The 13,090-nt window shown below is 40.4% G+C and overlaps 1 protein-coding gene across 1 annotated transcript in view; it reads right to left on the bottom strand.

The window, feature by feature from the left end:
- CDH8 (cadherin 8) overlaps nt 1–13,090 on the bottom strand; it is a 231,688-nt gene that overhangs the window by 214,691 nt on the left and 3,907 nt on the right. The window contains exon 2 of the mRNA XM_083625807.1: nt 2,559–3,006. Coding sequence (XP_083481933.1) covers nt 2,559–2,813 — 255 coding nt within the window. The 5' untranslated portion in view covers nt 2,814–3,006. The remainder of the gene's footprint in view (nt 1–2,558; nt 3,007–13,090) is intronic.

Below are 13,090 nucleotides of genomic sequence, written 5' to 3'. Positions count from 1 at the left end.
TGTGAATGCGTGTTTTATTTGCTAGTGCAAATAAAGCCCTGACACTAATTATATCAGACAACACAACGGCACATTGCTGGTCCCTTTTTTCTTTATCTCTGCTATATGACCCAGTTTAGATGTGGTGGAAGTGACTTAGAATCATAGAATCTTAGAGTTGGAATGGACCCCAAGGGTCATCTAGTCCAATCCCCTACAATGCAGGAATCTCAGCTAAAGCATACATGACAGATGGTCATCCAACCTCTGTTTAAAAACCTCTAAGAAAGGAGAGTCCACCACCTCTAATGGGAGTCTGTTCCACTGCTGAACAGCCCTTACTGTCAGAAAGTTTTTCCAAATGTTTAGTCGGAAATTCCTTTCTTGCAACTTGAAGCCATTGGTTCGAGTCCTACCCTCCAGAGCAGAAGAAAACAGACATGTTCCCTCCTCCATGTGACAGCCCTTAAGATATTTGAAGATGGCTATCATATCTCCTCTTTTCCAGGCTAAACATACCCAACTCCATCAAGCACTCCTAATAAGGCTTAGTTTCCAAACCCTTGATCATCTTGGTTTGCCCTCCTCTGCACACATTCCAGCTTGTCAACATCCTTCTTAAATTGTGGTGCCCAGAATTGGACACAGTATCCCAAGTGTGGTCTGACTAAGGCAGAATAGAGTGGTACTATTAGTACTGTGATCTGGACACTATACTTCTGTTGATGCAGCCTAGAATAATATGAGCCTTTTTTGCTGCTGCACCACACTGGTGACTCATGCTGAGCTTGTGGTCCAACAAGACCCCTAGATCCTTTTCACATGTACTGCTAGTTAACCAGGTGTCCCCCATCCTATATTTGTGCATCTGGTTCTTCCTGCCTAAGTGCAGAACCTTACATTTGTCCCTATTGAAATTCATTTTGTTAGCTTGTGCCCAGTTCTCCAATCAGTTAAGGTCATTTTGAATTCTGATTCTGTCTTCTGCAGCATTAGCTACCTCTCCCAATTTGGTGTCATCTGCAGATTTGATGAGCATCCCCTCAATTCCTTCATCTACTTATAAAGATATTGAACAACAACAGGCCCAGGACAGAACCCTGCAGCACCCCACCTTTTTTTCCAGGATGACGAGGAACCATTATTGATGACGAGGAACCATTATTGAGTACTCTTTGGGTTCGGTCAGTCAACCAGCTACAAATCCATCTAACAGTTACCTCATTCAACCCACATTTTACCAGATTCCTTGCGAGAATATCATGGGGGACTTTGTCAGAAGCCTTTCTGAAATCAAGATACACTATGTCCACAGCATTTCCCTGATCCACCAAGTTTTAATTCCATCCAAAAAAAGAAATCAGATCGGTCTAGAATGACTTATTTTTGAAAGACCCATGCTGTGTCTTAGTAATCACAGCATCCTTTTCTAAATGTTTACAGTCCAACTGTTGAATTATCTGTCCTAGGATCTTCCCTGATATCAATGTCAAGCTCACCGGTCGGTAGCTACCTGACTTTTTGGCACATAAAGATGCAAGACCTAATGTTTACACTGATCAGACTGTTTCTGTTGTGGTTACTAAGGCTTTCTGATAACTTAAGTAGTTGGTAGTTTCTCCATATTGTGATTGACAATAGTGTTCTCCCTAACTCTTTATTAATTTTACTCTTTTTCATTTTGTCCTTGGATTCCATGGGAACGTTACAATCTGTTTCCATATCATTAGCAATGAAAACAGAAGATTTATATTATTACAGGCAGAATTAAATTGCTATTCTGACACTGAAATCTATTTCGCATGGGTGGAGGGATTGTACTACCACTTAATATTACCAGAAGATACCTCCTTTTACATTTGGACCTTTCTTACCCAGTTCCCTGCCTTAATCCATTTGATCTCTCAGCTCCGATCCTGGCTCAGAATCAACATGACTCTCCTCTGTACCTGCACCAATACTCTACTTTAGTTCAATCCCTCTGAGGGTAGTAGCTTTACTTTCATCATCAGCCCAGTATATTGTGTGGAACCCAAATTCCTCCCCCATCTGCTCTGGCTAGGGACAATACTTCTAAAACCTTGCCAAACCCTTCAGAAACCCATTCCTCTTTTCATCTATGCTGAACATCCCTGCTGATGACACCTGAAGCAGGTTACCTCATCATCCTGCAAGCTGGGACTGACCCAGTGCACCTTCTGTTTTCTGGGTGCTGTGCTGCTGATTGCTCAATATAGATATATGCATATGATAGCAGTACTTATGGAGAGTGGGCAACATTCACTGTAATCTTGCCCATGACAACAAGGCCAAATCATGCACTTTCAGCCCCTTGCCCTCATGTAGTATTGCAACAACAACTAATAACAATGATAATGATTACATTGCCACTATTATACAATGAACATAGCCCTTACTAAATACAGAAAGCTTGTCAGATGCCAGATAATATGCTAATCCAGCAGTATCATGTCAAGTTATTCATAGATCATTGGATTAGGTAGCCAGTTTGATGGTAGAATCCAAAGAAATGAACATTTGCCATCAGTCTTCTTGAAGTTATATGAATATTGACTTACCCGGCCAACTAATATAGGTTCTGGTCCAGAAAACTCCTCCAGGACAAACATTTGATTCCATACCCAGCCCCTCTTGGAACGGTTCAACACTCTTTGTTCTTCACTTAGCTCATTTAGTCCTCTGCTGGATCCACTCGGTAATACGTGAGAATGATTCATTGGAGCCATGTACATAGATGGGAATGCAGTAATCCATAATATTACTAATGGAGCCCACGTATCCATAAACATTTCTGTTAGTCTTTCTGGCATCATTCCACACGTTAAGCAAATCAGCACCAACAATGAAACAATTATTTTGCTTTCTTCCAGATCATAGTCATCCGATTCATCATGCGGCAAAGAAGATTTACTTACAGCTCTGTCATGAGTCTAGAGCACAGTAAACATAAATAGGAATTGCCTTGATGGCAGAAAGAAGTCTAGGCTTTGTTGCCTTCAGAGATTCCTGAAAAATTAAAAGGAAAATCAAGTTAGCAAGAAACTAGCTAGTAATGTGTGTTGCCCCTCATAACAAAAATTAGGGAGCAAGAGCTTTCTTTATTGCATGAAAGTATAATCCGCTCTTATGTGTTCCTCACACATCTACATTAGCAGATCAACAGGTGTCCATCTCTGTGTTTCCCCACAATCTGAAGTTTCTAGCTCCATACAAAAGATAGAGTTTGTTGTTTTAAAAAGCTTCACACCTTATACATAGCAGGGAGGCAGTCATCCAAACATATGGGGGTAGGGGACTCATCAGGAAATGCTCTACCTCAGTGAAGATCATGCTATCCTTTCTGGCTGCTAAGTGACACCTCTACCTTTCCCCAGTGGTGGACTTTGGTCTTTCAAATTCCAATGGCACCCTGTGCAAGGCCAAAATTCAATGCCCCCTGCCTCTCACCTTCCGTTCTGCTCGATTAACTACATCATGCTGCCCTAAATCAGCCTCTGCCTGTCCCCCTCTTGAATAGCTAACTTTAACATCAACAGAATTAACCTTTGCATTGCACACTAAATAATCTCTGCTGTTGCACTTCAAACAGGAGGAAGGGAACAGGAATTAGCTGACCAGAACTGCTGATCTTCTGACATTTTTGCAAGCACTGTGTTCCTTCAGGTGCTTATTTTTAAAGGGAGAAGGAAAATCTACATTTGACAGGAGATTTAGACTCATTTCTCTCAACTCAGAAGTGTCCAATTAAGTTCCCATTGAGCCATCGCTAATGCATCAAGATTCATTAGCCACAATTGAATCCAATCTCAGAATAGCTCTGTGGGAAAAGCTGGTACTGCCAGGCACAAAAGTGGCATCAACCACAACAGGGAAAAGAAACAACATTCATGTTTTAAATGGATTTCACATTAAGCCTAACTTGATTCCTGTGTTATTTTAGGCTGAATTGAGACATAAGACATATTTCAATAGATGCTTAAGAACGTAACCTGACATTAGGTAGATGCTTCCTTGCATCAGTGCCAAGAAACCCATTTGGCAGAAATCACTTAGTGTGTGTGAATTCTGTATTCTCTCTACTTTGGATGAGATATATTAGTAGACTGCACTAAGTGAGCTGACCGTACCTGGGAATAGCACTCCTAATGGCATCTGAAAGGGGGTTCTATAACTCCTCCTAAGGGAATATTCCTTAGATTGGGAAAACTGAAGACTGGGAGCTAAATGTGGCCACCCATCTCTCTCTACTTGGTTCTCTGTTTTTTCCCCAGGCCACACCCTTTGCAGGCCCTCCTTCACACCCTAAAAGTTTTTGCCTGATTGGAAAATGCCATATAATAATACAGAAGGGTTTGTGAGTGTGTATAAACTAGCCAATTCTACAAAGGTAAGATTTGCATTTGTTGTTCTGCCCACTTTTGCCTCTGGCCCTAGAAACCACTGGCATGTGGCCCTCAGAAGGTTGTTTAGAAGGGAATGCATCCTTCAGGCTGACATGGTTCTCTCCCCTTGTCTTAGATTCTCAGATCCTTTCACCATGTCATATGCCCTTGAAGACTACTTGGGTACTGTAATCAGATGAGAATATGGTATACTAGCTTGTAGACTGGTGTAGGCCTGTAAGAACGTATCTTGCAAGTTGTTGTTGTTGTTGTTGTTGTTGTTGTTATTCTTGTTGTTGTCTGCCCACCTGGCTGGGTTTCCCTAGCCACTTTTTTAATAAAAATAGGAAGATCAATACTGTCTCCCATTGTGTTTTGGGGTATGATTCATGGAATTAGACTAAAACTATAAAGCATAGGATCAGGATGTTCTAACGGCTGCAGTTGTAAATGTGAAGCTGAGTATTCTTTGAGGTCTTTAAAGGCCCTCTTCTGGGTGGGTCTGCCTTCTGTGGTTAGGTGGTGGTGGATGAACTGCAATCCTAAAATATAGGCGAAAATCCCATTGAGGCTCATGTGACTTCCATCCTACTAACCATAGATAAAATTATTCTGCAAGCCACATTAAATCCAATGTCAATTAAATGTGACTAACCACCCACCCCCGCCATTTTGCACATTATGTGTTGCTTCGCTTGAAATCAACAGTGCTTTCTTACATCCACATTTAATATGCTTGGGGTAAAAGCAAAGAATGAAATATGATGAAGTGTTCTTATAGACATCATCTCATTGATTTTCTGCAGTTAAGACAATGCATATGATCATATATAATGCACTTAGTTGCATTGATATTTCTGGCATAAATTCCAAACGTTGCACTATCATACCTGTGGGTCAAAGTAAATTGGTAGGCAATGGATTCAAAGAAGTTATTAACTTCATTGAAACTCTTCTGCAAATTCAGTTACCTCACTATGAAAAGAAAAGACTGCAACAGATCTTTAGTAAATATTAATAAAGTTAATAAATAACAGTTTAACATGCAAAACAGCCTAGGAATAGAGGGACCTGCTTTAAGCTGAATCATGCTGTTGGTTCATCTTACTCAGTTTTGTCTACACTAGGAAGGTAGCATAACCCTCTTGTAGCTCAAGGGTTGTATTCCAGTATGGTGAACCTTTCAGGACAGCATGATGCTAGTGGGAGGAGCCAGAGGCTAAAGTTACTAGACTGCAGTTCTTACCTTTGAACAGTCAGCTACATTCTAGCCACACAGAGAGATTTCTCTACAAACACACATGCACACACACACTTCTGCCTCCTTCTTTTACCCAGCAATTACAGCTCAAGTACACACCCCAGCTGGGCAAAAAGCACTGGAGTAGACTGTGAAGGAGGTCCAGTGAGGGGTGGACTTGGGCAGGTGCACGGCCTACAGAGAGTCTCAAGAACCATATAGAGAAGCCTGTAGAACAACATTCAGTTCCCAGGTCTGATTTTCTCTACCCATGGTCTACAGTGACAATGCCATGGTTTCAGGCAGGAAACATCCCCAGCCCTGCCTTGATAAGAATTGAACTTGGGGTACCTTCTGCAACCAAAGCCTTTTAATAAAAGGATATAAAATCACCTCAAATTCCTCTTAAAATGAATTTTCAAACCACAGCATGTCTGGCCAAATTAGGAACTTCTTCGTCTCACTAGTGCATTGATTTACATCACAACTTCCAGTTGAAATGATTTCAGAGTTACGTGAAGGTTTATCCTCATCAGAATATGCTGAGGACTCCTTTTACAAATGGTCCCTTCTTAAGGAGCAATCCGCTCTTAATTTCATTCTGCATTCATTGCTGCCTTGTTGATCATTTGTGATTACAAGCAATAGATAAGCCCTCCGACCCCAGCAATTCATTAAGATGGGTTTAGGTCGATTCACAGACATTTGTTGTTACATTTCAAACACGGCAGCATTGATCTTATTGAAATAAATTACATTACCGTAGGCAAACAATTTAAATTTTTGTTTGAAAGCTCTGTTTGAATGAAGTCAGGACCGAAACAACACTCAGACTGACTGTTGGAAAAGGAAGTCAATTATCCATTTGTTAGTTGCTGGGCAAACTTGGTGTATAGCAAAGAAGTAAAAGAAGAAGAAAAGATCAATCTTCAAAATTCCAATAAATGGCTTTTATTCCTTATTCAGTTTATCTTTGGTCCTTTCATCATTTTGGGGGCAGTTTAGCTTTTCCTTTAATAAAAGCAATACTTAGAATGGACACACACACACACACACACACACACACACACACACACACACACACACAGAGGACCAAAGGCTCCAAAGCTATCACCCTCATTCAGGTGAATAGCTCTTAATTCATTGCAAGATGAATGATCTTGAATTAAGCCTGTCAATTTGATGTATGCTAAGGCAATCCTAAATAAATGCAAAATATAAAGTGATGCAAAATGTAAGTTGTGTGAAATTGGAAAAGTGGAGACCAAGGTGTTCACATGCAAAATCACAAAAACCTAGCATTTCTTTTCTTTTCTTATCAAGTATGTATATATACCACTAACTTGATTTTCTAAAATATAAAAAATCTCTAAACAGATTGAAGATTTATTTGTGATGGTTTTATATCTCTTTTTTAAAACAACAACAGGATGGATAGATAGATAGATAGATGATAGATAGATGATAGATAAATAAATAGATAGATACTAACAAAATATTCACAGTTTTAGGAATATTCATAACTCTGTTGAAGATCTGCATAAGCATGGAACTTCAGATGTTGTGGAATATTCAGTATCCTAAGTCTGTAAAACTGTCAGGTAGTAAGCTCTATTGAAAACAACAAGACTTATTTCTGCATAGAAATGTATAGCACAGCACTGTTAGTATCCTAGCATTATTAATTTTCCTTCTCGCTCTAGCCAAAGTGCAAGATGGAGAACCTGTGTGATTCCATATGTTACTGAACTGCAACTCCCATTATCTCTAACCATTGACCATGCTGGCCGCAGCTGATGGGAGTTGTAGTCCAGCAACATGTAAAGGAGCACAGGTTCCTTGCACCTGGGATGGATAGATTTGTGAAAGGTGAAGCAGGGAGAGAGGCTGAGATTGTATCTGAGGGGGGCAGGCTCTGCCCTTGCCTAGTTTTGCTTTGGATAATGATTGTCTTCTTCCTTGAATATCTTTGGTATGGGATTTCAAAATCCCTTAGCTATAACTCAGATGCACAATGCAGTCTTCTCCCAGTTTCTTTCCTCTTTTTTGTTATTACTGGATTGCTCCATCTTCTCACTGACACCAACAAAGAAACAATATATATATTCCCCTCCCTTCCCAACTCTTCCGTGCATTTACTTTCCACAGTCTTCGAACAACGCTCCTGTTTGCCTTTGGCTTCATGCTGCTCTGTCTGTTCTTTAACCTGATTCCTTTTTGAGCGTTATATTCGCCGCTGCAGGTATTTGGTTACACTGGCAACAGCACCACTTACGCGATGCAGTTGTTTCTTGAGAATTTGAACAGGGGGTCTATTTGCCCTCATTGTAGGATCTGCATTCCAGAACCCACGTAAACACACAAAGAGAGAGAGAGAAAAAGAGCTTGTCCTCTTTCAGATGGCTGGTCCTTGTTCACAGCAGCGCTCCTGAATGAAGCCTGTTAATTTAATGTGTACAAACACAGGACTTTAAATGTATTCAGGTAGTTCCCTTAATGGAGCTACCTGAATGCCATCTCCCGGTAATTACATGAGCTTATTACAGTAACTCTCTTTACTCTTTATTCAAGCCATCCCCCCTGTTACTTGTTACCTTTGCTTGCTGCAAGGATCTAAAAAGTAGGCTAAGCTCTCCAAGAAAGAGCTGTATTTTTGTGTTTCACGTCCAAAGCAGTCCGCTTCCCTGCCCTCTTGTTGGGGTAAATACCAGCTTTGCATTGCTTACAGAGAAACAAAACCCTTGGCTAAACTTTGTCGATGGAATTAAAGATTTGTTGGTGAGCAACAGATAATTCCATGCTTCTTGCCATGCAGTGGTGGGAATCAGAGTTTTTGCTTTGCTGGTACTGTTACAGGTGCCACATAATACCGGTTCCACATTTGTAAGAACCTGATATTATAGCATGGCAGGATCTACACTTTGGAATGCCCTGCTTACTGATATCAAGCAGGTGACTTCTCTGTACTCTTTTTGCTGCCTGCTAAAAACGTTTTTATTTGGACAAGCTTACTCAGATGTTTAGAAAGTTAATGCAAGTTTTCATCTGGTTTATTTCCCCCCTGCTGTTTATTGCTATTTTAGCTTTTTGAACGTTTGAAATTACTGTAGCTAATTTTTCTTATCAAAATTTTGATTGTTTTATCTTTTTGTAATCTTCTTTGAGGTTTGTTTGCTTTCACAATAAAGTAGTGTATAAATGTGTTTTTTTAAAAAAAAATATTTTTTTACTTCTTATCCTACATGCTTTGCCAGTTGCCATAAGACTGCACAAGTGAGCTCAAAGACTTGCTGACTTTTGCCAGTGTCTAGAGGACAAAGGACCTCTGAGGGGCCTGCACCTCCACCATCTCAGGTAGAATACCATGGGAAGAAGATGACCACACTGATCCCAGCTATCAGCCTGAGAAGCTTGCTTCTCTTTCTGTCCCCCTCCCCACAACTAAGAACTTTGATCCAACAGCCAATTAAGGAGAGATAAAGAAAACTTTCACTTTTTGTTTCTCTCTGTTTTTGAAATTTCTGCATCAGTTTGTAAGTTTTCTTTTTCTTTTAAAGGCCTTGTGTAAATTCATCAGCATTTTAGTACGTTTGTACATTTTAGAAATGTTTACTATATTTCCAAGCACAATTCAAAGTGTTGGTGCTGACCTTTAAATCCCTAAACAGCCTCAACCCAGTATACCCAGGAGCGTTTCCACCCCCATCGTTCTGCCCGGACACTGAGGTCCAGCGCCGAGGACCTTCTGGTGGTTCCCTCGCTGCGAGAAGCCAAGTTACAGGGAACTAGGCAGAGGGCCTTCTCAGTAGTGGTGCCCGCCCTGTGGAACACCCTCGCACCTGATGTCAAAGGAAAAAACAACTACCAGACTTTTAGAAGACATCTGAAGGCAGCCCTGTTTGGCGAAGCTTTTAATTTCTGAAGGACTATTGTATTTTAATATTTTGTTGGAAGCCGCCCAGAGTGGCTGGGGAAATAATAATAATTATTTAGTGTCTCCCACCCCCTCCCTCCCTCCCTCCCTCTCTCTCTCTCTCTCTGCAATGCATTTACCCTGATAATGTGCATTAGTATGTATATTTGAGGGGAAGGAGGTTTGCATCTGGGAGCATTGCATTAACACGAGAAGCAATTCCATTTTTTCTTATGTCCCTATTTACAAACCAGCATTTCATTCTGGCACAAGCTGAACCACCTCCTCTACCTCTCCTCTCCTGTAGCCTATGTTGTATCTATCCTTTAAAAAATAATAATCCTAAGGACAGGGCCTGTCCCTCATTTCCATTTATTTACAGCAGGAGTGGCTAATATGCTGCTCTCCAGATGCTGTTGCACTGCCAGTACCACCATTCCTGACCATAGGACATGCAGACTGGGGCTGATGGGAATTGGCCTCCAATAATTTCTGGAGGGCCTTAGGTTATATACCCTTGATGTACCATCAGCACTGTATTGAATTTTTGTTTGATGTCACATAAAGCCACTTCAGGATGCTTTCTTTCTTTTCTGCCTGAAAAGTGGGAGAAAGATTATATAAATAAATGCTGATAACTCCATTGTTAGTAGAACAATATTTAGCTACAAACACTTCCAATAGATTTTACTTTCAGCAAGTGAAATAAACACAGTGGATAGTTGCTTTTCAGCAAATGTGCATAAGATCGCACCATTACTTTCCCCTGGACTGGGATATAGGATCAATTTGGTTTGGTCTGCATTTTAACGAGAACCAATACACAATCCAAAACATGCTCTCTTTCAGAACTTGCATTTCTCTGAATTTTGCAATGCACTTTTTAAATTAAAAAAGCTTTATGAGTTTTCACTTCGGCGGAAAACAACAACAACAACAACAAAAACAGTGCAGAACAGTGGTGAACTAAAAACTGGAAGAATGAGTAACTGAGAGAAAATGAAATTGACGGGTGTATCCATTCCTACCTCTGGATGAGAGATTTACAATACATTTTTAAATATTTAGTGTTATTACAAGTATGTAAGGAGGATTTCAGTGTAGGCAGAGATACTCCAATAATAATAATAATAATAAATTTATTTATTTATACCCCGCCCATCCGGCTGAGTTTCCCCAGCCACTCTGGGCAGCTATAAGCAGATTGCACAACCAACAATCCTTCATTTTCTCAAAAGAAAGCATAACACATGCACCCAAACACCCACATACCCAAATAACTAACTTTTCTCTCCTTTTCCTCTCTGAATACAAACTATAAACTTGGATCAAAATCATATCCCTGATCTCTCCAAGTACTTGGATGCTGTCCCTTTCCCAAACTTTTCATGCATCTTGCTTTACAAAAGCTGGATAGTGATTTTCACTTATCAAAGGATGCTAACATTCTTTCATTAAACTCCTGGGCTCCTCATTCACAGTGACCAAGACAGCTATGATTCTGAAAGAAAGAAAAAAGGTTCACCAAGAGCAGGTCTAAACAATCTGTGATACCCCAAACTGCATGCAGGTTACCAACCATGTATAGCAGCCCCAGTGGGCTCAGTACATCTCCTGTTGTTGCCACTCATCTGGGACTTGAAATGCAGGGGCCTGTCAAGCTCCTGGTAAACCACAATCCATGGCTGGGTGGCCTGCGTTCAGCTTGATGGGTTATGAGTTGTCTTTTTTTTCCTCAGTGAAAAAAACATCATCAAACTTCCCCTTTACTTGCAAGTATATTTTGGACTCTACATTTTGTATGAAATTATCTACTAAAACACTCAGTGAGCACAGATTACATAGGTTTGGGAAGTGTGTGTGTGTGTGTGTGTGTGTGTGTGTGTGCCTTAATAGTATTTAAGAAAACTACTCATTCTAACAGACTGACATGTTTCTCTCTTTCTCTCTTTGCTAAGAAAGCCCATGGGTCAGTGGAAAAGTGAAGACAAAGAATCACTAAAGGAAGTAGCTCACACTACATACTTGAGATGGTGAGTGATAAAAAGGAGTTAAAATGATGTGGTTTTTATTTACTTAAAAATGACGCCACCATAACAAATTACCCTTGTTTTTGTATCACTTATCACTGAACATAAAAGCCCCCAACATGTGTTAATCGCAGGAAGTGTGCTTCGTGCAGTTACATTGGAGTGGCTAAATTTGAAGAATTTTTTTTTAAAAAAAACAACCTCATGAAAATTCATCAGCGTTTTATTGTGAATTTATTCCAGTGTAGTTTTGCATTTTATTTTGTGAAATATACAGAGCATATGCAGAGCAATTTCCTCAAATATAATGGATTTTTGAATCATTTTCACTAATATATGCAGTTTTGTACACATTACTTGGCTGAAGAAATGCATTGCAAATTTCAGAGAAGTGTAAATTTCAAAGGATGGCTGGGTTTCAGTTCACATATTTGTCTGAGAGAGTGAGAATTAAAAGGGGAACTGAATCATATTTCTCCTTCATGCCAAGTCAGAGCTAATAAGAACATAAAAAGAGCCTTCTGGATCAGACCAATAGCCCATTGAGTCCAGCATCCTATTCTCACAATGGCCAACCAGATGCCTGTGGGAAATCAGCAAGCAGGATTTGAGTACAATAACATTCTGCCCTCCTTGGATTCCCAGCAACTGATATTCAGAAGCATTGCTGCCTAAAGTTGTGGAGGCACAGCATACCCATCACAGCTATCAGCCATTAATAGCTCTCTCCTCCGTGAATTTATTTTAAAGCCATTCAAGTTGGTGGCCATCACTGCCTCCTGTGGGAATGAGTTTCATAGGTTAACTATGCACTGTGTGAAAAGTACTTTATTTTATCTGCCCTGAGTCTTTTAGCAAAGGATCCCAAGGTTAAGTGAGCTAAGCGTGCCTCTAAAACCATAGACCATGCTCTTCCAGGCAATTCTAAGTTAAGAGCAATCAACTTACTTTGATGGCCCTTGATCTATTCTAATGTAGGATGAGTCTTAGTATCTCCACCCCCAGGGCATCAGCAAGTGGGCAAGGACGTCAACACAAATGAAGCCTATAAGTGAGCTGCTGCTCACTGAAGCACTGTGGTTCTGCACATACTTAGCATCTACGCAAACTGAAAAGGGTGTGGTTTTTCTTTGTGTTGGTTCAGAAAAGGTCCCTGCTGTCATAGTAGCTTCTCTTATTGGAGAAAAGTTGTGTGGCCTCTACCTGTTCCTGTTCTCACCCTGTCTTCCTCCTTTGCAAAGAAACAGCAGACACTGCAGTTGTCGAAATGCTTAACACCTGTCTTACATTGGCTTGGAATTGCTGTCACAACTTGTTAGTGTGGGTAAATGCCAAACAATCTGTACGTCACTCAGAAATAAGTCACGCTGAATTCTGTGGCTATTACTCTCTAATTATGTACAGGATCGCAACCTGAACTGCTTAGTCTTAAAGGTGCCACACAGGTCTGTTGACAAGGGCTCACATGAAATTCCAGATCTATGGAGAAAGAAGATTCCCCTCGCCCAGCTTATTCACTTCTGTT

Source organism: Podarcis filfolensis (assembly GCF_964270895.1).
Source record: "Podarcis filfolensis genome assembly, chromosome: 8".
Taxonomy (NCBI): domain Eukaryota; kingdom Metazoa; phylum Chordata; class Lepidosauria; order Squamata; family Lacertidae; genus Podarcis; species Podarcis filfolensis.
Note: the sequence above shows the minus strand (reverse complement) of the source record. Positions and strands in the feature narration are given on the sequence as shown.